This window comes from Molothrus aeneus, chromosome 3 (assembly GCF_037042795.1).
Source record: "Molothrus aeneus isolate 106 chromosome 3, BPBGC_Maene_1.0, whole genome shotgun sequence".
Taxonomy (NCBI): domain Eukaryota; kingdom Metazoa; phylum Chordata; class Aves; order Passeriformes; family Icteridae; genus Molothrus; species Molothrus aeneus.
The window spans coordinates 40,120,905-40,148,272 of NC_089648.1; the positions used below are offsets into that span (position 1 = coordinate 40,120,905).

At 37.0% G+C, this 27,368-nt stretch overlaps 1 protein-coding gene across 1 annotated transcript in view; it reads left to right on the forward strand.

Annotated features, from left to right (window-relative positions):
* Window positions 1-27,368, forward strand: part of FAM120B (family with sequence similarity 120 member B) — a 47,652-nt gene that overhangs the window by 10,801 nt on the left and 9,483 nt on the right. The window contains exons 4-7 of the mRNA XM_066546720.1: window positions 1,362-1,457; window positions 7,471-7,643; window positions 11,477-11,569; window positions 26,746-26,952. Coding sequence (XP_066402817.1) covers window positions 1,362-1,457; window positions 7,471-7,643; window positions 11,477-11,569; window positions 26,746-26,952 — 569 coding nt within the window. The remainder of the gene's footprint in view (window positions 1-1,361; window positions 1,458-7,470; window positions 7,644-11,476; window positions 11,570-26,745; window positions 26,953-27,368) is intronic.

A 27,368-nucleotide genomic window follows, 5' to 3' on the forward strand; every position in this document is an offset into this window, starting at 1 on the left:
TAGACAATGATTTATAATCAAGATGTGAGATTATTCAGCTATTGGAATGTACAGTTTAAGGCTTTTGTCCCCTCTAGTGTAGGCATTTTAAATTTTATTTTTAATGTCATTGGTTTTTGAATAGATAAGCATGGCAAGTCATGTGTAACACAGTCTCTCATACTCCATGTGTTGGTTCTTCAGTCCCTCACCTTTATTCAGAGTTTGTGCTGCAGGTCAGGAAGGAAGGAAGGAAGGAAGGAAGGAAGGAAGGAAGGAAGGAAGGAAGGAAGGAAGGAAGGAAGGAAGGAAGGAAGGAAGGAAGGAAGGAAGGAAGGAAGGAAGGAAGGAAGGAAGGAAGGAGCAGGTTGTAAAACAGATTTTGTAGTGTTCTTTTTTCCCTTCTCTTACCCCTGACATTAGGAATTCATCTGAGGAATTTCTGCCCTTGCACGGTAGCACAATACTTTTTCATTCATGTCAGCAGTTATCTCCAGCATTGAGCTATGAGTGAGATCAGGAAATTGTGTGACAAAACCTTTTTGCATGGACAAGGAAAGGACAGTGTTGGAAAGGTTTGTTTGGTTTGGTTTAATCTAGGGGAAGTTTTTGATTAAGGTTCACATGGCATCAAAAATACTTGTGCAGTAAATTTTAGGGAGCTTGGAATTGGTGATAAAAGGCAGGATTTTTAAAGGATAATGGCTTTAATATTGGTTGAGAGCTGGAAGAAATTAGAGATGCAATCCTGTGAATCTGGAAAGGGACAAGGGAAGGAAAAAAAGGAAATATTTGAAAACTCTACTCCAAGTGCTCGATAAAAGGTCTGGAACAATGGGCTGTAAAAGCTCTGCATCTGATGGTGGGATGACTCCATTGCTGTCAGCTTTCAAATAGCCATCAAGGCCTCCCTTTTAAGATTTTGGCTCAAACCCTGACACAGGAAACGTCAGGGCAAGTTGGGAGGTGAATCATATTAAGCTCTGCCTGGATGTGTGGCAGTGTGACAGTGCTGAGAGACTGAGGTAGCTCCTGCAGGTCCCTGAGCTATGGCACATGCCCCCAGAGCTTCCTGAGCTGCCTTGGGCTGGAAAGACCTAAGCCTGTTTCAGAATGTTTTCCACAGACTCTTGTATTTACAGTTTTGGTTGCAGTTCCCCAGTCCAAACTCATGTTTATAGTATGTAATTGAAACTCTCTTTATTTGTTCTGATGATTTGTCATAAAGATACTGAAACAATTTTTTCTTGGTTTGTTTCTAAAGCTGAGCAAACAAGTCATCAAGTGCCTTCTATTTAGAATCCTGATCACAGCTTATCCCAGCTGTTACAGTAGTGTCAAGACTTGCATTTGACTTACTGATCCAATTCTGTCTTTTTTAGGTGGAACCTGTCCTTTGGTAAAAGAGTGGTTTGTCTATTTTGGAAATCCTCTCAAGCAGCCGGACCTGATACAACCTGTACAACCTCCTGTAACAGGTAGAATAAAAATGTGTATTAATCTAAACTGAAAGAACCACTTCACTAAAATGAGGTTGGACAATCCATCATATGTTTGATATAGAATCCAGGATGACTGTGGAGAACAAGGAGCTAAAGAGCTGCACCCTTGTAGTTGCTTTTAATTAACCTTTGTAATTATAATAGGATTCAGCTTTGAGATACATGTTTTTGCTGATGTTTTGTCTTGTTAAATCCAGTGCTAATTCAAACATCAGTTTTAAAATGCAGACAATTTCTTAGAAGTTCTAAATACTGCTCTGAGGCCAGGACAAGTGGTGTGTGGGGCCATAGTAAAACTCGTCCATTAAGCTGTTTGACAGATCGTGTTAATGAGAACAGTGGAGAATGTAAAAAGAAGTCATTTTTATATAATCTCTGACAATCCAGAGAGAGATTCCAGCTTTTAATTAAAAATAAAATTGGGCTGTTTCTGTGAAGCTGTTTCTACTCTCTTAAGTATATTGTGTGGTTTTATCTTCTTCCCTTTGGTAAAAAAAACACATTAATGAACACTCTTAGTGAAATTGGAGTTATTAGAAATGTGTTACATTTATGAGGAAGTATCATACATTTCAGTGAAAAGATTGAGCACTGTATATATATAATTGTGTATATATATATATACACAATTGTATCATTCAGTATAAGTTTAGGATGAGAAGTAAAAACTTTTATTATGTCAGGGGAAAATTGTTTTAAGTGTTCATTTGTCCATGCAGTTGAATTCATCCTTGATCTCACAGCTCTCTCTCTCTCTGTCATCTGTTAGCAAATGGATCAGCAGCTCAGGGATTTTTCTAGTCTTTCACATGAAATGTATTTGTTCCACTGATATACAATAGCATTGATATTTTGTTAAGAAAAGTTACTATCTAGTTACTATCCAAAAGTTACTCAGCTTTTGGACAGTAATTACCAGCGCATCTTCCTTGGGCATCCTACGTCTTCTGTAGCAGTCTTTGTGCTGATCTGGTCTAAATCCAAATTCAGAAGCTGAAATGCAGGCACGTCTTTGTAAATTTATAGTAAATTTTCTTTTTCGGTATCCAAAGATTGAATATTTATCTTCATATTTGAAACTCATATATTTAATGAGAGTCTTTGAAATCAAAGATGAAGGAAAATCAGTTGCTTTTTAGATATCATCCTTTTCAAAATCCTTTTTAAAGGACTGTTCAGAAAGAAATTGGTTATATAGACAAAGTACAAAAGAGTTTTTATTTGATATACAGTACTTTCACTGTCCAGTACACAATATTAGGAGAGTGATTATCTAATTGGCTTTATGATAGTAAGAAATTGCTGTGAAATTTTCCAAACGGAATATGAATATGCAGAGTGAAAATTCATCAGTTCATCCTGTGCAAATGTTTTATTTCAGCATACAGTGGTCTGGGAACATGCTGAAAAACAAGGAAACAGAACTCAACAAAATATAAACTGTACCTACGTAGTTACATTTCAAATTGTCTGGCATATTGTTGTGACATTTTCCCTCCCAGATAGTATACTTGCTTCCTCCCTTTCTGGAGAATGCACTTAATCTCATGTACTCTGGTTCTATAGCTCTGCAAACATACAATACATAGAACCCACCTTCATGTTGACAATAAACAGGATTTTAAGTGTGTTTGTTTATAGCAACCACATAAGTGGAGTTTATAAAAACAGAATCTTCTCAGATACAATCTTTACTAACTCAGTAATGAAAAGCTGTTCAAGCAGACTATTAAAAAATGGGAGGAGGACTTATAGTGTTTATTTTTAGTGCTCTGTTGTCATTCCTTCAGCAGACAAATATTTTTCTAAAATTTTTGCAGTCCATATTTGTATGCCTTACATTTGCTCATGCGTCTTTGATTTTCCACAGCATTACTCTCTAATTCACCAAATAAGGTTCTCAACAGCACATCACATTTTTCAGACAGGGATTATATTTAGAGCTAAATTTAAAGTTGTTTTAGGAAGTTAGAGTTCAAGACTGTCAATCAAGATCAGGTTACTCAAAAAGACAAAAAAGAATTTTACCAAAAACCTATTTGAAACATCAAAAGTGAAGTGCAATAAATTTGGGAAGGTTCTTCTTTTTTTCTTTTCTTGGAAAAAATCTGATAACCTGATCATCAAAACTACCTTAGAGCTGTACTGAGAATATATGGAAAATCCTGACTCTCTTTCAGTTTGATTTAGATCAAAAAGTCTAAAGAAACTGTGAAGTTTAAACTTCACAGTTAAAATAATGTTAACATAATGATAAATATTTTAAATTTTGCATTGATCTTAAAAAACAAAGTAGAATTCCTACTAACTTTGTGTGTGTATAAAACAGCAGAAGTGCCCTTCATCTGGAAAGGTTGCAGGTGATAGATTGAATGTTAGCTTTTTTTAGAAATGAAATATCGAATCCTAAAGGCAGGATGGTAAGTAAGATGATAACTTAAAATATATTTAAAATATAGCATGTATTAACTATATTTTTTATTTTTGAGCAACAGTCTTCTGAATTAGCATCTGTGCTTTCTTGCATTGTCTGTGTCTCTTCCTTCTAGAATGTTTCTTTTCGCTTGAATGAATATGATCATGATTTACACACATTGACAGAGCAGCACTTATATTGATAAGAAGTGTCACTGGCAAATCAATTTTGTTAGAAGATCCATGATTTAGGAAAATACAGTTTCACATCCATATCTTGTGAACATAGCAGTTAGATTTGATATGTCTGCAGTTTATGTGGAACAGAAAAAGTTCTAAAGTCTTTGCTGGAAATGTATACATTCTGCTGTTCATTTTATTTCTGACAATGCAGAGGATATTGTAGCTTCATACCACAGAGTTTGGATCTACTTTCAGTATTCTAATCATTGCATCCTTCATGAATGTGTCATGAATATGTTTAAGTTCAAAATGCTGTCTCTGTCTTTAATGGTCGGATTTAATTGGCATTTGAATTTTTTGGCCACAGTTGTTGAGAAGTTACTGTTGAGTGTTCCTAGCAAGTACATTTTTATAAACTTATTTTTATTCCTTGGTATTTACATGAGCGTGTAAAAATGAAGAAGTATTAAAGTTCTATTAATAGTGTTATAAAATAAAATTTCAATAGTCATTACAAATATACATGAACATTTACTATTATACATCTATATACACAGTAATGATGTGTTTTAAGTTGCTACAACTTAATTTGCTACAACTTAAGTGTGAGGATCACCTTTAAGTGTTGAGTTAAATGATATAATGGAATTAATGCATTCCACAACTTTTGCATGTATTGCATATCCATAAATCAATTATTGAAATTCAAACGGATGAAATAAATGTTTATGTAGTCCCTTGAAATTCTTTTGTTTCTCATGCTGCTTTCTATATGATAATGGTATTAAATGTGTGAGTATAAAGAAAAAAGGTAAAAAGTGATTTGTCCATGTTTTTTTTTTAATTTGTGTGTTGTCTGTTTTTGTATTAGGCAAGTAATATCTCACCTCCATGGAGGTCTTTTTAAAGCTCCTCTTCTTGAGGTTCCTGAGAACTGCAGTTCACATAGTGGTTTTCACACAATTTTGTGCCTGTTGAGAGTAATTATGTTTGCATATGTTTGTGTAATTAATGGGAAATTGTAGTTCCTACAACCCCAACAGATAATTCTATCATTACTAGTCTTTATAGTAAAGGTGTTTCAATTAGGTAGATATAAATATGTTTTGGGGTGTTTTTCTTTTGTTACTCAGTTTTGGTTGTTTTTCAGGTTAATTTACAAAATGTATAGACATGTTCAGAAAATAGAATATTTCTCCTTCCTCTCCAAGTACATTTCTATTTCAGAAATGTTTTCTAATTACTGTAAATAATGTAGTGAGGATGTACGTAAAGCAGAGAACATTTTGAGAATCTACTGTAGATGAATATTAAATCTGCTGTGGACTGCATGTAGGGTGGGACAGTCATTAAATGTAGGATATTTGTTTCTTTGTTTTACTTATCTTTCATTTGATATAATAGATTAGTCTTGGGTATTACATGAAATTTTATTACTTGAAGAAGAGAACCCTTCAGAAAAAAAGCGCCTTTTGTTGGTGTGTTCCTAAAGGAGACAGCATCAAATTTTCTTTCCCAGAGTAAATAACTCATAATTTTTCAGTACCCTCTTTTCCCAGGCACAAGTAAATGTTTCTGAAAGTGGAAGAAACTGTTTACGGAAGAGATGTCTTGAATTTTTCGTTGGACTCTCTCAATATAGATCTATAATCTTGAATATTGACGAAGTTAATGGTTTTACTCTGAAGAAGGAAGGATTTCTGTTTTTAGCTATGTCCCTGGATGCAAAAGAGAACTTTTCTTTTAACTGATTCTTGGTGTATCTCTTTATGTGCAGAAACCGTCAAAATAATTTGAGTTTACCCATATACAGCTTGTCTCACACATCAGGGTTGCTTAGGCTTGGTAGCAGAAGTTGGCTTTTTTTTGTTTCATGCACGTTATATTTAATTTTCTTCCTGGAAGTCAGTCTGTGCTGTTCTTTTTTTTTCTTAAGGCAGCAATTTCCAATCTCAAAACCAGTAATGTGAGTCTTACTGTTCTGTCTATACTACCCCACTCACTGCCACTATTTATTTTATCTCTTTCCTGCATTTCTACCTCCAATCAAGCAATTGGGTTTTTTTTCTTAATAATACATTTCCCTTAGAAATAAGGTTAGAAACTTATGGATTTTATGATAGTAGTTCTTTTTATGGTTAAAACTTTTGACAGGAGAATTAGCCTCAAAAATAGTAAAGGAAACATCCATCAGGGAGATAAAGAAAGAGAATACTAACTTTTCTTCCAGTTTCCCCCTCTCCAAAGGATTAGTACCATTTGGTTAATGGGCTTTCCTGGCTAAATAAACATCATCTATGTAGATTTCAGCACCTTGTCACTTTAACCATTTATTATCACCAAGTGTTCCTAACTGGTCTGCAGCTGCTGCATGTCCCATAAAAAAGGAAGAGGTGTTACCAAATGTAGCTTAATTAGTCCACATTTAAAATTCACACCTCGTTGTATTTAACTACAGAAGCAGCCGTACTTTATGGTACGATTCTGTCTTTTATTGAGATTCCCAGGCATAACCAGTTCACTGTTCTGTTATTTCACGTGCCTTAATGTTTATTTTGATAACAGATTAAATGTAATTTAAATGAGGAGCAAATTTTGCATTACACGTGTCACAAGCTGGGAGATGGCAGCATGGGGTAAATAAATATTAAGGATTTAGAGACAAGCATGAATGATACTAGAGAAAGTCTGGAAAGATCCATTATTCATAACTGATGACAGATCTTTTATGTGTGTTTGCAGCAGTGTTTCATACAGTAGCTTAGGAAGTGAAAAACACCAGATCCCGTTGGTTTTTGTTCCCAAACTGGAACGTGCTGCAGAGGAGCCAGACCCACACAGTGCCTGGTGGGGAGTGTCTGCTCACCACCGAGTGGCTGAGGTGGTCATTGAAACAGGTGATCATGAGGGAGGCAGTGTGAGCATCCTTTGGGGACCCCTGATATGTTAACTCCAGCAGAGAGAGAGAAAAACAGACCTGATGGTTCTCTACTGAATCACTGTTTCACGATGAAGTGAGCCTCAATTAATGCTGTGCATCCCCAAGGGAAAGAACACACTTGCAGGCAAACTTTGCCCTTGCATAGGTTAAATGCTTGCTGTCTCAAGGTTGTCTATGTTATTGTAAGGGTTGAATTCAGTCCACTCTGCTTAAACAAGCCTGTATTCAATAAATTTGGTTTAAATTATAGGCCATTATTTTTGTTAATTTTTTTTTTTCAAATGCAAGTTTTGTCAAATACATTTTATTTTTGACTCTGTGGTCCTGGCAAGTGCCAAGAGCATTTCATTTCCTTTCCTGCCAGAGCAGTCATTTCCTTTCAGATTTGTAACGAGGTAGACATGTTTCATCTTGTTGCTGCCAAAATAAAATAATGGATTTCTTTTGTAGGTGGAACACCTAATTTGAAAACACTGTGGCTTGCCAAGGGGCCTGATGTGGAGAAGCAACGGTATAGCACATTTCTGGCATGCTTTCACCTTCAAGATGAGATGGAAGAGCTCCAAGCTCTGGAAGCACCTGTTGCAGGATTCTGCTGCTTGCTGGCCTATCTTATGATGCAAGTAAGAGGGATGGTTGCTTTCCCCTCAGTCAGGGCTGTCAGCCCCGATAAGTGCAAAGGACAAATAAAGTGGTTTTTGCTAGCCTGTGCTGGGCATTCCTCTTAATCCTTACTGTAGGCATAGCTGATCAAATTTAATAGTACTGAATTACAGTATTTTTAATTACTCCACTTAGCGTGCACCATCCTGTTCAAGAAATACTTGGGGTTTTTAGTAGCTAATCGTAACTCTCATGTGCCCATGACAAAACCCCTCGGGCAGTCTAGCAGAGAGAGTATAAACTGAGGGATTTCCCCTGCTCTTTGGGACCTGTTTGCAAATTAAAGTTGCTCCTTTTGTCTTTCCTTTGTGTCATCAAAAGGAGACATTCCCTCAGGTGACTATGCAGACTGTGCAAACAGACAATATAAATATTTAGTCAGCTCTCACTGACTACTTTTTCATGCCATCTCATCAGTCTACTAATTTTCAAGCCAGAATTGAGGATATGGCCCTTCTCATTAAATTCTGAGTAATAGGGGATCATTAGGTAGCATTTCTGTTATAATTCCAAATACTTGGCATCCTGCAGACTACTTTAATTATAATAAAAAGGGACACAAGATTAAATACAATATTGCTTCATTATTTACTTTTCTCTTAGGCATTTAATATATTGCCTGTACTTGCCACATTTTCAATGGTGATCTCACAAGCAGATTTTCCTCTCTGAGGATGAGCAGATTATGCATTTATCTAATCTGATAAACTCAGTTTCACTTGTACTTAAACTGAACTGCATTTTGTCTTTTGTTTTGCTTTTTTAGGCTTCAATTTCCTCAAGAACAGATTTATACTGGTGTGTGATACATGAAAACAAGTTCTCCCTGAATTTTCCTTTCATTTCCCTTCATATGTTTACCCAAACTTAGATGATATATTGAGGAAGTACATATGGGAATTACACAAATGATCCGTATGGGTCTTTTTTTCTTTAATATTTGTATAACAGAATACAAATTGACTTTTTTTTTTAAGATAATACTTACTAAACATCATTTCATGCCTTGCAGTTTCAGGTCAGCAAGATCTGTATCATGTACCTACCTTTCAACATACTTGAAGTGTTTTTCCTATTAGAATATGAAAATGCAGTTTCATTTATCACTGTTCCACTTTTTATTGTGGAATAGTTCCACCATAAATGTTCCACGATTTATTGATTTATTCTGTGCACCCTTTCATAGCATGATAACTAAATTATTTGAGAAGGGTTTCTTTAGTGGGCTTAAGAAGAGGAGTAACAGGATGGAACACCTGCAGAGATGTGGATTTACTGACCCGTGATCACAGGGTATTAATAAAATAGAAAAAAAATGCTTGTCAGGAAAATGGTTTTCAGAACTTATTATCCAATGGCCACTGTAATAAACAGAGACAAAATCACACTTACAGCTCTTGGTTTCAGCAGGAGTAACAGCAGAGAGCTCATGCAAAGGGCTCAGTTTTCATGGCAGTGCCAGTTTCACAAGAACTGCCCCATTTTCCTGATTCTCTTCTGCCCTCAGAGTTGCACTGATACAAGCTACCCTGGTAACCAGACTGGGGAATTGATTTGGAGTAAAATGGTTTTCACTGCTGAGTTATTTTAAACTTTGGTTATTTCTCTGATATCGTCTGTTTGTTCTCTTGGGATGTTTGAGAGGAAAACATGAGGGCAGGAGTGTCAGTAGCCGTGCTTTGAGCTGGCCATATTGCTTCCATTTGTTTTATAGCTGAGAAAACAAGGCTTGTCTAGCTGTGTTCTGACTCTTGTCTTTACACTTTGGTCTTAAATTTTTATTAGAGAAGGAAGGTGAATTGTTTCCTCAGAAATTATTTAAGTTGAGAAAATTGTAGGTTGCCTTGAAGCAGGCCTGAAGTCTTCCTTCAGCTCATATGAGGGAAAATAGAATTCTTTAAAATTTCATTACTTATAATTGAATCTAAGCTAAAAATGAGGGTTTTGCAGGAACCAGCATACTAACCAACCCATCTGGCTTCCTCAGAATGTATGTGCAAGTATTTAATGAAAACTTCAGATGCATTTTTTTAGGTAAGAAAAAAAAATCCATTGAACAAACCTTAACTATGTAAAAAAGTGTTGGTTTGAAAAATGTTCTTTTCAAGGGTACCTTTCAAATAGTTCTAAATTAAAAACAAAAATAGCAAAAAAATTACAAAATATTAGGTCTGTCTTTAAAGTTAGCAAAGCAGCAAATGAATTCAAATTAAACAGTGAAGCCTCTAGACAAAGGGGAATTTTCTCATTCAGTCTCTAACAGTTTTGGATTAAATCTGACAGTGGAACTGTGATAACTCACCAAGTTTGATCACTGAATAAAATATTTCTGTGAAGAAGTGTTTTTACATTGGTAAGCATTTTTGGCTGATCTGCTCTGTTAGAGGCATTTTCTTGCTGTTGTCCTTGCAATCTTTGATTTCCTTTTCTTAGGACAAAATTGTGCAGGTATTAAAAATTGTTTGTAGATAAAACTCATTTTTTCTGTTACTTCAGTGTATGAAATGAGTTGGTTTAGTAAACCTCTCTTGTTGCCATATACACAAAGGTGACACCTGACTTGAATTACAGGGTAAAGGAGGGCCATTATCAGATCTTAGCAGACAGGTGGAGTTAATGAATACCAAGGAGCATTTTGAAAGCTTAAAATGTTTCTGATATCTCTCACATTCTTGTGCCGTATGCAAGATCATAGAGGAGAAAGTATTTTACGATGGGACAAGCAATGGGGCTTGATTAAAAAAGAAATCTGAATAGTGGTTGAATGATTTTTATCCTATTAAAAGAAAGGCAATGCAGAGGTTCTGGCAGCCTCTTAAGTGTTCTGTACACCCACAATGCACATTTCCACATTTTGCAAGAGAAACCTTTCCTCAAGTTCCAAATGATAAGGAATTGTAATGCTCTGTGGATCTCATGTTGGAGCTCTCTGCATGTCCTCAGCTGCTGTAACAGATAAGTGCTCTTGGTGCACTTGTGTAATACACAGTGTTTCATGGGAGGAAGGAAAGGATTAGAACTCCACTGGTAGTGTTATGGAATCATGCCAGCTGCTCTCAAGGTGCTGTGTTTCTTCTGTGCTGATCATGTGCCTCTGCAACATCTCTAAACACTTTTTCACAGCAGAAAAAGTGCCCACTTTACAGATAAAAGTGAGCTGTTACATCAATATAGACTTGTCATTTCCTTTTCCCCACTTGAACATTTTAGGTTTTAGTTTTAAGTTTTCCCTGCTTCCATAAGTAGCCTTAAAACCTGAAAGAAGTCAAATATGTTTTGATAAATCCTGGAATTTAGGTTAAAATAGTTAATTGAAATATTTTAGAATATTTTGAAATGTTTAACAGATAAATGTGTAAGCAATTTTTAAAATTCCTGATGGTCATCATATCTGTGGCTCATTGAGGTGATTTTTATCCTATGTCTTGATTTTAAAGGAATTTTTTTTTAATCTCTTTTTCTTTTAACTATGCTTGATGTAACAGAGAGGGAGAAATTTCCTGTTATTAAGAAATTCCAAGGGAAGTGGAAAAGGGAAAAATGAAGGGTGGGCATTTAGTTTGGTGTGTGGAAATCCATGTGTATACACTATACACAAGTGTTGGGGTATCCACTTGCTTCAAGCTGTGAAAGAATGTATTTTGTTCCCTGTGTGTTTTCCTAGATGATGCATTCCTGGTGGTCATTGAGGTCACTGTTCCAAGTCTGATGTGCTTGAGCAAGTGGATTCAATTTTTCAGAAAGGTCCTCTTCAGAACCTTAAGATAATGTGTCATTTTTTCATCTGTTTTAGGTCAGTAGTCTCTCTCTGGAGGACTTAAATGCATTTCTGGCACTCATTCTCTGCCTCAAAGGGAAATCAGCAGCTCAACTGACAGGCCTGCAGGTATGCACTGGAATAATTATGTAGCATGAAATACTCATGGAAACATTGTGATGAATGTTTTGGGGATAAACCATTCTACATTAGTTTTTTTACAGATACAGGAGCTAAGGGTCAGGGTAACTATGTAGGCTTTTCGTGTGCTATACTTTGTGTGAATACTTATATTTGCTAATCACACAAAAAATTAAAATGGAAGGGACATTTTGTAGTGGTTGCAGTCCTAGAGTGAGCAAATTATTCTCAGATTTCTTCCTTCCTTAGCTTCCAAACTTCCATGTGATGAAAAATTGGTAACGTCAATCCTGTCACACAACATTGCTTCATTTTTTCTACTGAGGAGGATTTTGGTTTTGGATGTGAGTTGTATGAAAATCTCTAGATTAAATTAAATTTTGGTATTACTGCTTGAAGGAGAATATAAACAGTATAAACCTAACCAGAAAAAAGTTACCTAATGTTACTCATTGCAGTGAAAACCATTTGGATTACACTGTTCTGTAACTATTTGGAAGTTCTTTTAAATATTTTATATATACTCCATCCAAATCTGGTTTTTTCCTTTCTTATCTTCTGCCTTTCTACATGTGGATTGAAGGTTCCTAGAAGGTTATTGCAGAAGAACCATTTAAAAAATTCTTCCTGCACATGAAATTATGCAAGAGTATTTTTAATTTCATAGCCTGAAATTGCAATCAATGTGTATTAGCAATGTGTAGCACAGACTCCACATGTCAATTGCTATTTGAGTTGTGGGTTTACATAAAAGTAAGTGGGAAAGGGTTAGAACCTTAACATATCTTCATTCTGTAAATCTTGCTTGTATTTCCAATAAATTCCCTGTTTCTTTGAACAGTCCATGAGAGAATTTTGAAAGTACTTTTTTGTTGATCTCAAGGTTACACTCTTGTTACTATCCATTTGTTTCTAGTGCACGAGTACCAAAATAACAAAACCAGTGTGATCCCAGTTTCATTATTCGATTCCTTATAGCAGATGAAGTCCAGGCTCCTACAAGTTTCTTCAAAGTCATCACAAATTTGATTTGTAGCTGACTGTGTAACAAAAAGGAAGCAATGAAATGAAGGCAATATGGAACACAGCAGAAATGTAGGATTTATTTCTGTCATACATTACTGCACATAGTGCTGCACTCAGCATTGGGAGGATCAGTACTTCAAGTCTGCATGGCAGTCATTCAGCAGCACCATAAGGGAAATCAAGCCCAAGCAGGAAGTGTTGAAACAACTTGTTTATAGATGCATTTACAGGGATTGTTACATAAGTTTCTAAAGTGCTTCTAAGTTTATTCTGCTTGAATTAGAGGCCTTTGTTTGATTCATTTGTGTTGTGGCTCTTTGGAAATACAAATCTGCATCCAAATGCATAACATAAATCAATGTATGCTGCTTATCAGCATTGTGCTGATTGAAAGTTGTTCACAAGATTTTGTTATTTGCCCACAAAGCTTATGGCAGATAGCTGTGCACACAGAAGTGCAGGAAGTGTGAAGCTGGTCTTACACTGTGTCATGTACCACTTCATGAAGTGGACAGAATGTTGTTGGAACTGACTACTGATGCCGTTGCCAACTCCTTTCCAAAGTTATGTCACTCTGCTGCTTATATAAGCACTTCATGCACTGTCCCACAATGCCTTCTGCTGTGCTAGAAACCAGCACAAGATCCATGTAACATAACTGAAATTTTTTGTATCAGACCACTTTGTAGATCAGCTCCTTGTCTTGCTCTGTCAAAATTCACGGTAGTGCCTTTGGTAATAGTTTGAGCCAGAATAAATCCTTCTGAAGGGAATAGTGAGGAAAGATTTTGGTCTCTTTCTCTTCTGAGATTGTGAATACATAAATAAGAGTTTCAAAACTTTCCCTCATTGCCTTCAAATTAACCTCTTTTCCTGTGTTTTGATGACCTGAATTTCCCTGTGGAAAAAAGTTGCTGTTTCTCAGTTGTATGTGTATCTGTGTCGTGTCAAGCTGTATCAAGAATAGAGAACTTAATGATGTCCTGGGAATTCTCTCTTGAAAGGGCAGGGCACTAAATAAATAGAATATCTTATACAAATATTCTAAGAATAATGATCAGTAAAGCTAGCTTTCTGAGAATTACCATTCAAGCATCTAATTTTCAAGATCCCATCTCAGAATAGCTTAAACAGTTTTACTCATTACTGTATTTGTTTAGTCATTTTACAAACTTGAGTTCTGCTCAATAGAGTTATTGAGTTGTTTTAATAGTGAATAATGTTTCAATAGGTGTTTAACAGCTTAATTTTCTAGATATTTGTGTTTAAAATCAAAGGATCCAAGTGCAATGAATTACACTAACATGTAGTTGATTAATAAATGGAGTTTACAGTAAGAAAACAGGAATAGAGTTTAATCTGTTTACAATTGTTTTTGTTCTCCACTGAAAAGTTAAAAGCAATTCCTAGAAACAGCTAAATCACAGAGCTTCCAAAGAAAATGGTAAAATTTGTCAGCATCTGCAAAATTTTATGAAAATATTTTCTTATTTGCCACTTTGGACTTAACACTGTAGTATATTTAAATGTAGAAAAGAATGTTTATTTCTTGTAAGTATTTCTTTGAAGAACACTAATTTGATTTTTAAAAAAATATCTCTTTCTGTAAAGAAGTCAATTAGCAAATATGTTTTAGCAGAATACTTAACTTCCAATATGAAATATGAGAGGAGATATAAATAAAGCCCGTTATGATGGAATGAAGAGAGCATTTCAGCCTTCACTTTCAAATCTACTTTCTAATATGCTGTCCATATTTCATAGTTAATGAGATCCATAAACCCACAAGTCTATGAAACAGAAAAGTCTATGGTTTGAATAAAGTGGGTTAAAGCCATAAAAAAATATAGTTTATCTCATGCTGAAAGAAAGTGGGCTGTGAACATGTAACAACACTGTACATTAAATATTACTGTCTGAGAATAACATAATGTTTATACATGAAGATTTGATTATTTTTCAAGATCGATGGTTTCAAAATACCAAAATGTGCACATGATAAAAAAGACATTTTTCTGGTTAGATTTTTTTCTAGTTTTCTTGTGGTGCCCCCCTTATATGGTAGATTAGCATTCTACTTTGCCCAAGCCTCCCATAGAGCTTATACATAAGGTCAGAATTAAATTTTGGACCCCAGGTTGTCTAGTTCCCTTCTTTCTATTTAAATCTGGTGTGTGGTGTTGGCAAAAAGCCCAGGGAGCCATCAGTCTAACTTGGAGGCCATTGCAGAGAAAAAGAGGCACCAGCAGTTGTGCTTCCAGACTCGTTTCTTACATTGTGCTGGCCCTGGTTGTTTACAAGTGCAATTACAATAATGCATGTAAAATACTGCCCAAACATGAAAAACTATAATGACTTATAAACACAATTACATTTTTTCTAAGATTTCACTAAGTATGTGACAATATGAAAAAATTGTGTTGGAAGTGTAAAGCTGTGAATCACATCTTTTCTGAAAGTTGTGACCCAAGATGAGATGGAAAAATTTGGTTAAAAAGGAAATAAAAACTGGAAATTGGTAGATTAATTTTGGGTCCTGATAAATTATTTTAGCAGTGAAATGTATGTCAGAAAAAGTTAATAGCAGGTGCATGGGTAGACATGCACATCACTGCTGGAACTCAGGCCATTTGCAAACCCTTGATAGCTTTGCTTTAAAATGTCCCATTTTGCCAGAATATCTTCTTAAGAGTAATAACATCTTTTATACCACTTGTAAAAGGAGCAGTTTGGCTGTGTATGAGGTATAAGACAGTCAAGCACTGAAATATATTTCTTCAATTTTTTAAGAGTTTTTTGTTATTTAAAATTGTTACCGATGTGAAATGAGCACAATCATTTTAGATTAAAGAAGCAAAGAGTCTTTGAAACTTGATTGCAAATGAACTTTCACACAATATGTATTAGGTATTATTTAATTTACATTTGGAATAATAATAATAAGTACTCAGCAAAATAGGTAACTAGCTTGAAAGCTGGAAATAGCTTTCGCAAGAATTTTAGTTGCACAGAACTTTTGAGTATTTTTCATTGTGCAGCGTCATGGAATCAAAATTGCCTTGATTTACCTTGGTATTATACCAATATTACACAAGGTACTTTTCTCTGAATATTTTCCTGAGGGAGATACTTGGCCACATCCATGTAAAATAGCACTATGTTTTAGAGTCATAAGTAGTAGTGTGGATGTCTTGGTTGGGATCCCTCAGATTTAAAGGATGTTGCTACATCTATCCTGTGTTTTTTCTTCTGTGCCATGCAGATTAAAGGACATAAATAGTACCCAGATTCGGAACACTCAATAATTTCAATCTCCTGATGTGTTGGCAAGCCAGGCTATGTTTGTCTGACACCATTACGTGTGATATTTTTCAAACAGACCCCAAACAGCCTTTGTGAGTTATCTGTATTTGTCAGAATATGATTATTTTAAAAAATCCTTTTTCCCCCCAGGGAGTGTATGTTTATTGTGTCTGTGTGACTGTTTCCTAATTAATATTTGCTTGAAGTCTAATTGGATTGAGTAAAACATAAAATGCAAGTAAGAATATTGTAAAGATCTTAGGGATAAACCCTTCTTATATACAAAAGACCTGCTTCTGTAATGTATATTAGTAGTAACTAAAATGGAATTTGAGTGCATTCCCAGATGCTTTGCTGAATCAGGGTTCATATTCCCTCAAAATTTGCATCTGTCAAAAGTGTTCTAAAAATTATAGGCAGGATTGTAACTGGCAGGTGGTGGAGAGCAGGGGGGATTGAGGTGATTTGCTGATCTTGGCATTGCTCCCCAGCCCATTTTCTCATCTGCGGTCTTTAGGTTTCCTCAGCATTCTGGGCTAATCTGGAACTAAAGTGCAGCAGTATGGGATGTGATTTCAAGTTGGTATTGGTTCAATCCCTGTTCAAAATTAGAAATATTCTTCTCATATACTCAAGATCTTAAATGAACCGGTCCAAATAGAACAGTTCCACTGCAGTTACATGGGTCAAACATTAGTGCAAATACAATTATGTTTCAGGAGCTGTAGTTACTCATTGCTTTTCAAAGACCCATCTCTAAATTTGTGGCTATTTTCATAAGCATCTTTTGAAGTTCTGAATAAAGTTTTCTTAGTCTATTGACAACTAGCTCTACCTTTTTTGCTGCTGTTGGTTCATAAGCATATTAAAAAGAAATCTTGGGCATAACTAACCTATTCAACTTGCAGACAAGGCTGGTGTTCTGCCCCACTCTCCCCATTTTCTTCTTGACAAAATTTGGTATATTTATTAGTATTATTAGAGTCTATTTTCCTGAACATTTTTTGCAGTTGACGTGAGCCCCAATGCCAGAATTCACATAGCTGTCTAAATTCTATTATATGAAACTGGCACAAATACAAACCACAGCATAACTAGATCACAGAGCTGTTGAGGTTGGAAGAGGCCTCCAAGATCATCTAGTCCAACCATCAACCCAGCACCACCATATTTACCCCTAAACAACATCCCCAAGTGCCATCTTCAGATGCTTCTTGAACACTTCCAGAGATGGCAACTTCACCACCTCCCTGAGCAACTTACTCCAGTGCCTAACCACTCTTGCAGTGAAAAAAAATTTCCTATTTTCTAATCTTTATCTCTCCTAGTGCAGCTTAAGGCCATTTTTCTCTCATCCTTTCACTTGAAACATGGCAGAAGTGACCAACTCCCACCTCACTACAGCCTCCTTTCAGGTAGCTGTAGAGACCTGAGTTGTAGGTCATCTCTTCTACTTTGTGAAAAAAATTCATTTGTTTACAAGGAAAATCTTGCTCAAGGTTTTGAGCAAGGATCTTAAAAAGAGGATTTTTATTCCTTTGGGGAAGATGGTCTTGCATTTTTCTGCATAATTGTGTTAAGTTTGCTGTGCATTTCTGTGAGTTTTCCCCTTTACTGTCCTGTAGCTCATAATTAGGAAGGTTTCAACAACATGGAAATGCAGCAATGTTTCAGTTATAAATTGCTTTTAGACTGTATATAGCTTAAGAATATTTCAGGATTCTTAAGGTAAAAGACACTCTGGAATTTCAGATAACAAAATTGCTGTTAATTTTTAATCCATGCCAAATAATATTGCAGGAAGTGAAACAAGTTTGTTAGTAGTGAGGGTAATAAAGCTCTCCCAAAATATCAAGCAAACTGACAGCTTTGAAAAAGTCAGAGATAACTTATTACAGAGAGGGGAAAATAAATATTTCTGGTATCAATTGGCATTTTCCTGCCAAGTTTGTGTTGGTCAAAGTGTACGTTTACTTCTGAGTTCAATAGTTCTCACTTCCTTGCATATTGTATGCTGGAAGGAGCCAGCAGCCCGTGGGGGTTGGAGGTGGTGTTTGCATGGCGTAGGTGGGGTTGCTCCCGCTGCCTTTGAGGGCTGCCCTGTGTCCCCCAGGGCAGGTGACATCCAGGGGCTGGGGCAGGGAGGGAGCGGCGCAGTCGGGAAGCGGCTGCACGCGCGCACCTGCCCGGCATCTGCTCGGGGCGCCTGCACCTGCCCGCGCCTCTGGCACGCCCCAGCGGCAATGCCAGCTGCACATCTGGCTGGGCTGGCCCTGGAAAAAGGAGCAGATGGCTGTGTGCAGCTTCTGAGAAGCCAAGTGTTTGCTGAAATGAGCCAATGAGACGTGGATGCATTTATAGACGTGGGGCTACAGTGCTTTGCTGGACGTACTGGAGGTTTTCAAATTACTATAGTAGAAATATTCATCTGGAAGGTGTCAGAAACAGCAAGAACTGATTTGTTCCCTTTCTTTTCAAATGTGTTCTTGATTGACATGGCCACTGTCCAGGGTTTAAAAGTCAAGACAGTGTTCAGTTCCTATCTATTGCTTCTTCTATGACTTTGGTCAAATTGTTCAGTTTTTAGTTCTTGCTTGTAACAATAGTCTCAATAATATAAGTTTTTTAGCCAAAATTGCTGTGTGAAAGTGAACTTTTAATGTGTTAACATAAATATTGATGTCATACATGTATTCTCCTCCCCTTCATCCTTGTTTTGGGATTATTTCATTTGATGTTCATTGAGAAACAGCTGAGATGTGGTTGAAGGAGAGAAATGGAACTGTGTTAAGAGAAAAGTGTTAAAAGTGCATTATAATATCTGTTACCAGCATTATTTTTTAGCATCCAAAGACATCATCACTTCTTAAGACATTCTGATCCCAATGTTACATGTGAGGAAAGAACAAACAGGGACAATAAACACCAAATGTGTATAGGTAGTTGCGTATTACCTCCAAAGAAAATTAGTGATTTATGGAGAGATTTAGTTAAGGGTTTATAATCTCATCAGCATGTCAGCATGTTTAACTTTCTAGCAAAATCATACAATTGTATGTTGTATTTGTACCCTGAGGCTCCAGTACAATAGAGGAATAGTTCAGCCTAGGAGCAATGGTAAGTAGTATTTTTCAATTACAGGAGGCTGAAAGCATAGTGGTGTTCTGCAGGAAGTTTATTTTGGCACAGCACCTTCTGTGTTAAAAAAAAAAAAAGAAAAAAAAAGGTATCCTTTGATTTAAAATGGCTGGGGATCAGTTCCTGAGGCTGAAATGTTATCAGCAAAGTGCCTGCAGAGTCCAGTGCTGGCTGAAGGGCTGCAGTGCCAAAGTTTGGCTAGTTACAGAGCATGCATTTTCTTTAAAACAACGTTCTTCTCTGTATTCAATAAGTCTCTAAAAATGGCCAAGTTACTCTCACATTAACTGTATCCCTGTTTATTTTTAATTTGCTCTGATATAGTGCTAACACAAGAAAATGTAGAATACTACCTGTAAATAATTTTATTTTCATTAAAACCTAAATTTGTAGTCAGTTCTTGAATAGCTCAGAAGACTATATTTATGCGACAGCTGTGTGCACCAAACAAGGTTTCTCTAATTTCTCTGTATGCATTCATCTAAACCACAGCACAGGGTTGGCATTCTTGTGCAAAAGGCAGCAACTTTCAAGCTGTGTCTGGCAATTTTCCATTTTGAAAGGAATAGGTGTTCTGGGAGTGGATACTCTATTGTAGCTTAGTTTCAAATGAAATCCTGATATCTTGAACATCCCTGATCACAGGTTACAGTTTGTCAGTTCCCTTCACAGGTCATCTGAAATGCTGCTGCGTGACTCATTTGATTTGTCTTGGAGCTTGGGATTGTCATGAAATAGAAGCAGACAAATTCTTCTTTTCCTTCTCAACCTGTGGACTTAACACCTAGAAAATTCCTTAGCCAGAACTGTTTGCTGTGGCCCATATCACTTCAAAGGGTGAACCGCAGTATCAACAATCTTACTGTGCAGCTGCTTTGCAATACAAAGAAACTCAAGGGGGGGGGAAAAAACCCTACAAAACCTATATTGCACTGGCAAGCAATATTTGCTCTACTGGAATTCTCTACACAAGGTATCTTGGTTCAATGACAGTTTTATTTGAAGAGCTTGACATGAATAACAGTTGTGATAATGTTTCTGGAAGCTGCAGTGCTTCAGACATGCTAAATTTTGCCAGGTCCAATTCTGTGAAATTCTGTTGTTTGCAGTCTGAAATAAATCAGACCCTTAAGAAATACAAACTCAAACAGCTTAAGAGAGGGGATGATCCTACATTAGGACAATTAAATAAACCTTGAACCTGCGTTCTGAATCTAGGGAGGAAAATAAAGAATACCGATTTTTAAGCTTGGCTAATTAAGCCTGGGACAATTGTAGCAGTGAACTGAGCAGTTGCAGGCCTAAGGAGCTGTCATTTGCCAATGGAGTCTGAGACTGTGGAAGGACAGACTGCATCAGCAAAGGCAGCCAAGCACATTCTGCCCAGTAGTTCTGTTGGTGGCAGAATTTTTACACCTAAAACTGTGTTCCATGGACCAGTCCTATGATTAAAGAAAGGGATAGTGCTGGATTAAGGTGTGGATAAGGACTTCAGATCAGGAGTATGGTCAGGATGAGGCAGCAGCAAATGAAGACCCTTATTTTGAAGATTTTGGTAATGGAGCTAGACAGCATAGAGTAGAATACAGAAATATATAGTGAATGTCAGAAAGTAAAAGAGTGGAAAAAATTTGGTGTTTGAAGGCTTCCAATGGAAAGTTACTGGGAGAGAAGTGACCTTTTGCATGCTTTCTAAATTTTTTCTGTGTCCCCTAATAACGTTTGAATGTGTTGGCCAATTTCAGCTGCATTTGACAGAAATGTAAGAGTCAAAGAGAACAATACTTACTGCTGGTTGTTTTAAATAGACAGCAGGGAAGATGGAGAGGGCACTCTAAGTTGCCCAACAGGATGAAACTTTATTGTGGCATCACTTTTATTAGGGCATCCATGTGAAAGGGAAACATTGCTACAGGCTACAAGTATTTTCAGAGTCCCAAAAAAATAAAATGTATTTCCCGACCAACAAAATTCAATATTATCTATGTGTTGGAAAGGTGAGGAGATTTGAGGATAAGTATGTCACCAAAAACATGAGTAAATATTTAAGACACTAGAAATTAAAATCCATTCACATTTGTGGAAAGGACATGGCTGCTGGCTGGGCTACAGTCAGATGGTTAGCTTGGTGACTATATTCAAAATTGATGTCAGCATTCTGTAGATGTCATAGGTACTGGGGACTGTCACTAGCACTTTAGATCAGAGTTGAGCAGTTGTGGCTAAAATAAGGGAACTAATGTTATTCCAGTCTTTCTGCAGGTGTTAACGTGCTGTCCATTGCAGAATTGAATAAATAAGCTGAGAGGAAAAAACTTTTTAATTGTGAAATTAATTATCACAGAAGTGTCACTTATGCTGGGGTTTGTTGTGGATATGATAAAGATTTCTGATAAAAGCAGCTGTTTATAAAAATTAAACAAGAAACGAGATGTAATCTTTTTGGAACTGAAGGAAATTTTTTCTAGTTGCAAATTGGTTAGCAGTAATACTTTTGTGTTACTATTTGTGCTTAATGGTGCATAATGGTAAAAGCAATATTTAATTTTTTTTAAAGTTTACTTCAGTGGTGGTTTTGGTTTAATGTAAATACGAGTGTTGTTCCACAGAGAGGTATCATTTTACATCAAAGTCCTGATAAAACACAGTAAATAAACTTTCCTGAACATATAAATACTAAACAATTGGGTTGTTTACAGCTAAATATTTACTTCAAAGTCTTAGAAGTGTTTAAAAACTGGTTTTTCTAGTTTCTGTTGCAGCCAATGCCCTCATAGGATCTCTTTTCAATCCCCATTTTCCTTTGCACACACCTTGTTTAAGCAGGAAGAGCTTAATTTAAGCCATAATCTTTCATCAGAATAAACCTTAGTCTGTTTTCAAAATACTGGCACTCCTTTCCCCCCTCAGTTTGACAGGGCCCAGCAGCTTATTGCTTAAAGCTGACTGATGCCTAGTAAATGCACTATTTCACCAGCCCACCTCTGCAGGGTGACACTCCTGTAATTTACCAACATTGCACCAGTTTAGGTTATCCTTTTCTCAAGAGCAGAGAGTAGAGCTCCAGTGTGCAGGGGCTTTAGCATCCTTTTCCTGCTCCCACTAGGAATTTATAGTAATGGCTGAAGGCAGGACAATCTGCTCTCTGTCTTGGGTTGAGGTTGTTTAGTGCTGCTTTCCATTGCAAGGACTTGTCTCAGCTGAGCGTTCGTCTCTCTATACTTAGAACATGGTGTGCCTTAGAGCTCTCAGGCAAAGCTAAGCCTTACTGTTCTAGTGACAAGTTCCTGAGATAGGATCTACCTGCTGCCTTTATTGCTCAAGCACAAATTGCCTATGGTTAAATATTTGGTCATTTATAGATACAGGTGGCTGCTAGGAGAGTTAATGTAAGAAGCAGCAATACTGATGATATACCAACTGAGTTCAAATGGATCTAAAAGGAGCTGGTTAAACCAGACAAGTACACAGATTTTGATCACTACCACTTGAAGTCCAGCAGTTTATTGCATAGGACAAATTATATTGATTTGTAACTATTGTTGAATTGATTAATTTTAACTGTCCTTGTATGTTATGTTTTCCCTTTCATCACAAAAACAGGTATGTTCTTTTATAGGGGGTGAGGAAGGTGGGGAAGGGAGGAGTGGAGAAATGTATTATGTAATTTTAAAGCTTTTTCTTTTAAAATTTCTATGTCAAAATGTTAGCCATAGTCATGTCTTATGTATTCAACTTCACCACAGGAAGAAAGCAACAGAACAGGAAAAAAGTAAACTCCAACCTAAGTAACAATTATTAATACAGACTTTTTACATTGAAAAGGGGCATGCCCAGAATGTTGTTGAAAATCCTACTAAAGGAGCACATTTTAAATTAAATGTTGTATTTAGTGCATTGAGATACAGAGGACATGTAAAATAGCACAAGTAAAGAACTGTGAAATTGTCATCATATATTTTCTCCTTGGTTTCAAGAAATTCAGATGGTGTGATGGCTTTGCTGTATCTGCTGACATCTGGCATGTTCAGATACTCACCCTCACTTTTCAACTGTCATAGAACCTATTTATCATTTTGATGGAATTTGAAGCTTTTAAACTCCAATTAGTTGAGGGACTTGAGTTTTGGGTTTTTTTTGTATGCTCCTGAAAATAGTTTGAGCAGCTTTAAAAATGCATAGTACAAGGTTTAGACCTCTATCAAAAAATCCCTTATGAATCTACAAAGAAGAGTCAGAGGAATACTACTATTTCCTTAAACATAAAGGTATTTTTACATCCTGATTATTATTAAATTATTATTTCATTAGATGAAATTTGAACTGGAAATTTGCCTTTCATATACAAGATCCATGTATTTTCTCTTCCTGTAAGTGAAAACTGTTCAGCAGGATGTGCAGTCTCAGTCTAGACTTGCAAAGTGCTGCTGTGAGCAAACACCTTCCACTCTGCCAAGCCTCTTTCTGTCACCAGTGCACATGCACACAGCCACAGAGATTGGCCTGAACTCAGTGATATAAGTCTTCTAGCAAAGAGATTTCTGAAATTGTTAGAAAAAAAACTTTATGCATAGTGTTGTGGATGCTGTAGCACTTCTCTTGCTCTTTTCAAGTAGCTTACCCAGTTCAGATCAAGCCTCTGATATCAGTAACCTCTGCTGCAATGATGCTAGGGGACTGGGAACTTTTGAGTTCTGAGTCTTCAAACAGGAAAAAGTTCTCTTTTTCCCCAAGTGCTGGGAGGGTGGGGACCTGCCATTGGTAGGCTCAGCAGCAGGCCCAGAGCAGAGGTAGCTGGTGCAGGAGGAGCAGTTCTCTCACAGTCCCTGTTTCTCTCACACAAATGTCATCAGCTGGTGGTAGGAGTAGCAGCAGTGAGATCACAGGGCTGCATCTCATGTGGTTCACTGGGGTCCTGAGTTTATAGAAATGGTAAAAAGAGTGGACACAATTTCCAAAAGGAAGTAATCTCTAGGGTGTAATGCCCTGCAAGACAAGACTTATTTTCTTTTGGAATTTTCCACTTCTCATCATGACATCTTAACATTGCAGACACCAAGCAGTTGTGAGCATTCCCATGGCAAGGCCACTCTGTGGTTTGCCATGTGCACAGCCTCATTGTTATAGGCTCACTGTGCTTTCACTTTCTTTGGTTTTCATTGCCAGACATGGAAAATAGAAACTATCCTTTAGTCAATGTATTTCCTATCCTCTTAAAATAAAGAAATCACTGTTGATAGCTCTAGCATTGGTCTTCCTCATACTAATTTCCATTAAAACACCAAGCCTTACCTGATATCCCTCACACACACACACAAACCCTCCACCCACCAATACTAAATCGCTTTAGGAAAGTCCTGGGCTGATATCCCTAGACAATGAAGTCTTCTAACCATAGAGCCTGTCACCAGCAACATTATTTTATCTTTTTGGTCACTGTGTCTCAAGTTTAACTGAAAAGAGCACAGCTAGGATTGTAAATGATGTGAACACACTTCCTTAGCAGATCTTCAGGTTTGATCTGGTGTTCAGAAACAATCTAGTAAATGCAATGTGAGAATCTCAGCTGCAACATGATAAGTGACTGTGTGCACTCTAGCAGTTTACTTTAGTTCAAATACTGGTTCATTTAAACCACATTCCTCTTTCAAGTACCCTTCAGCATTGTTAAACAGTTTGCAAACCCCTGCTTTACTTGCCAGAGCAAGAAAGTTATGAGTGTGCATGTAGTTACTAGTCTCAGCTGGCAAAATGGTAGCTGACATCTGGAGGCAATAACTTCCTGAAACTCAATGGCCTTATCCCCTACTGAAAGTACATTTATTTTAAAGGGAGGGCAGGAGAGAGATTCCTTACTCTAATATGAAGTGTCATGATCAGAAAAATATGGATCTTTCATTTTCTGAATGACTGCTCAAATTCTAGTGGGAGGTGTCCCTGCTGATGGCAGGAGCTTGAAACTAGATGAACTAAAAAGATGAACTTTAAGGTCCCTTTCAACCTAAACCATCCTACAGTTCTGTGAAATTAGCTTGTGTTGTCTGCATTTGTCTGGATGCCAGTGGTTGTCGCCAGTTGTCTGCACTGGATGAATTTCAGCTACTGACTGTCCTGTTGGGTCAGTGCCCTGGTGGTGAGCCTGATGCCTTTCCAGGAATCGCTAGAGACAGAATAAGTTCTTCCCAGAGGGCTCTGAACCTCCCTGCCTGGCATCTCCCTGCCTGCAACTTCGTATCTGAGTCCTCTTTTGCTTTTGCATTTTGCAGAAAGCAGCTCATGGAGATGCACCTCGTATCTTCAAGTCAGCTTAACAGAACCCTACTGCCCCTTGTCTGTGGCTGGGGAGAGCCCCATCACAGAGGTCAGCTTCACCTAGTCAAATTTTGCAACAGAACTCAGCTCATTGTGTAATAGTGCAGAAAAATTAATTCCTTCACCAGGGTCTGGCTCTATTCTCCAAACGATTTATGATTTTCATTCTTGGAAGAAGCTTTGTAGCTCTTCTTTGCCGGCAAAGGTTTCCTGATTTTGTTATGTGGACCTTAGGAAGGAAAAATCCTGATTCATTAGTACTACATTTCACTGATTTTGCTTGTCATTTTTTAAAACATAAGGCACTGGTGCTGTATGTTCATACCTTTAAGTCTTTTGGAGATCTTTCAAGGTGTAAGATGTAGTAATAATGGCCAACCCTTTCCATTGCATTTCAGACAAATAGTTCACACCTCTGCAGGAGCTAGGGCTAGGACAATTTGAGTCACTTTTTGCCCTTTCTGTTCTGGACTGTTTTGGGTACTCCATTCCTGAATATATCCATACCAGATACTCCATTTCTGTTATAATTTATACTCTAAGGGTACACCAGCTACCAGGGATTACAGCATGGATGGCCACACTGTTATGGATCTCTCCTGATCCTAACAGACTGCTGTGGAACAGACTGGAAAAGGCATTGCCCACTGAGAGCTTTGTACTGTTTTAACAATACTTAAAGTCAGAGTTTTCCCCATACTGGATTCAAGGTTTTTTATATTTTGCTGTCCTCTGCCACAACAGGATGTTAAATTCACACATGGAGTTTATCTTGGCTGTGAGTTTTAATTGTCTTGTTGAGCTTCTCGTTTTGCATTTTCTAAATGAGGTCACACAATTCCAGTATTTCTTCTGGAGACATCCAGGTTGAAGTGAAATAATTTGACTTTCAGATTACAGTCAAAGGAAATTCTGGAGTGTTTAAAATAAAAGCTAGGATACAAAATAAACTTTGTTCTGTCAAATGCTGCAATTTAAATGATGTCTAAACACTGTAACATTTCCAGGGTAAGCAAACTCTGGAAGGTCAGTGGATCACTGACCAGTTCATGTTTTGCATTCCACAAACAGAACTTTTTTCCCTGCAGAGCTGCTAATGCTTGAAAAATACTGTGGGGCCATTTATTTTGTCTTTCCATTTACATTTTGAATGATTTGTCTTAAAAACTTGAATGACATACTGTATTTGTTAAACTTCACTTCTTCCACTTTATTGAATAAAACTAGATACAGAACCCTCAGACAAATTCTGATGTGGAGTAGAGGGCCATCACTGTCACAACATGGGGACAGCTGATAATTTTCTCTGCTGCTTGCGTGTTTCTATGGTGGTACAGACACCATATAAGATGGCTCATGTTTCCTGTGTGTGTGTGTGTTCCCAGCTTGCACAGGTAGACCCCAGGGCTGTACACCTGGGTGCTGTCCTTATCCGTGGCCTTACGACGTTGCTCATGGCCAACAGTGCCTGTGGCTTTCCGTTCAGGATGGATGATCTGATGCCTTGGGTAGTGTTTGATGGAAAACTTTTTCAAGAAAAATACCAGAAGGCACACCAAGGTTGCTCTGTGGAAGAACTTTTGGAAGGCAATGTAAGTAATCACTTCCTTTTAGTTCTGCATTCTTTGTAAAAATGTACCTGTCTGTTTTGTTGATTGTTTTTGTATTCATGTTTACACTTTCCCCCTTTTCTTTGTATTTTTCTTCTCTCTCTCATTCCTTTTTCATTCTCTCTACAAAACAAAATTAAAAAAAAAAATGTAGAAATACTGAACTTATGAAGGGAGCTGTAATTTTACCTTTGATTTTGTTCCCACTACTCAGAAAATAATAGAAGGAAAATAGTTGTCAATTTCAAAAATGAAAATGCCCACAATAGTTTTCTAGTACTGAGATATTAATGAGATCTTTCTCCCATAAGATTTTAAGCAACATATTAAGAACACCTTTAAAAAATCAAATGTTTAAGAGTGATATTTTTAAAGGCATTAAGGAACCTAAATTTTGA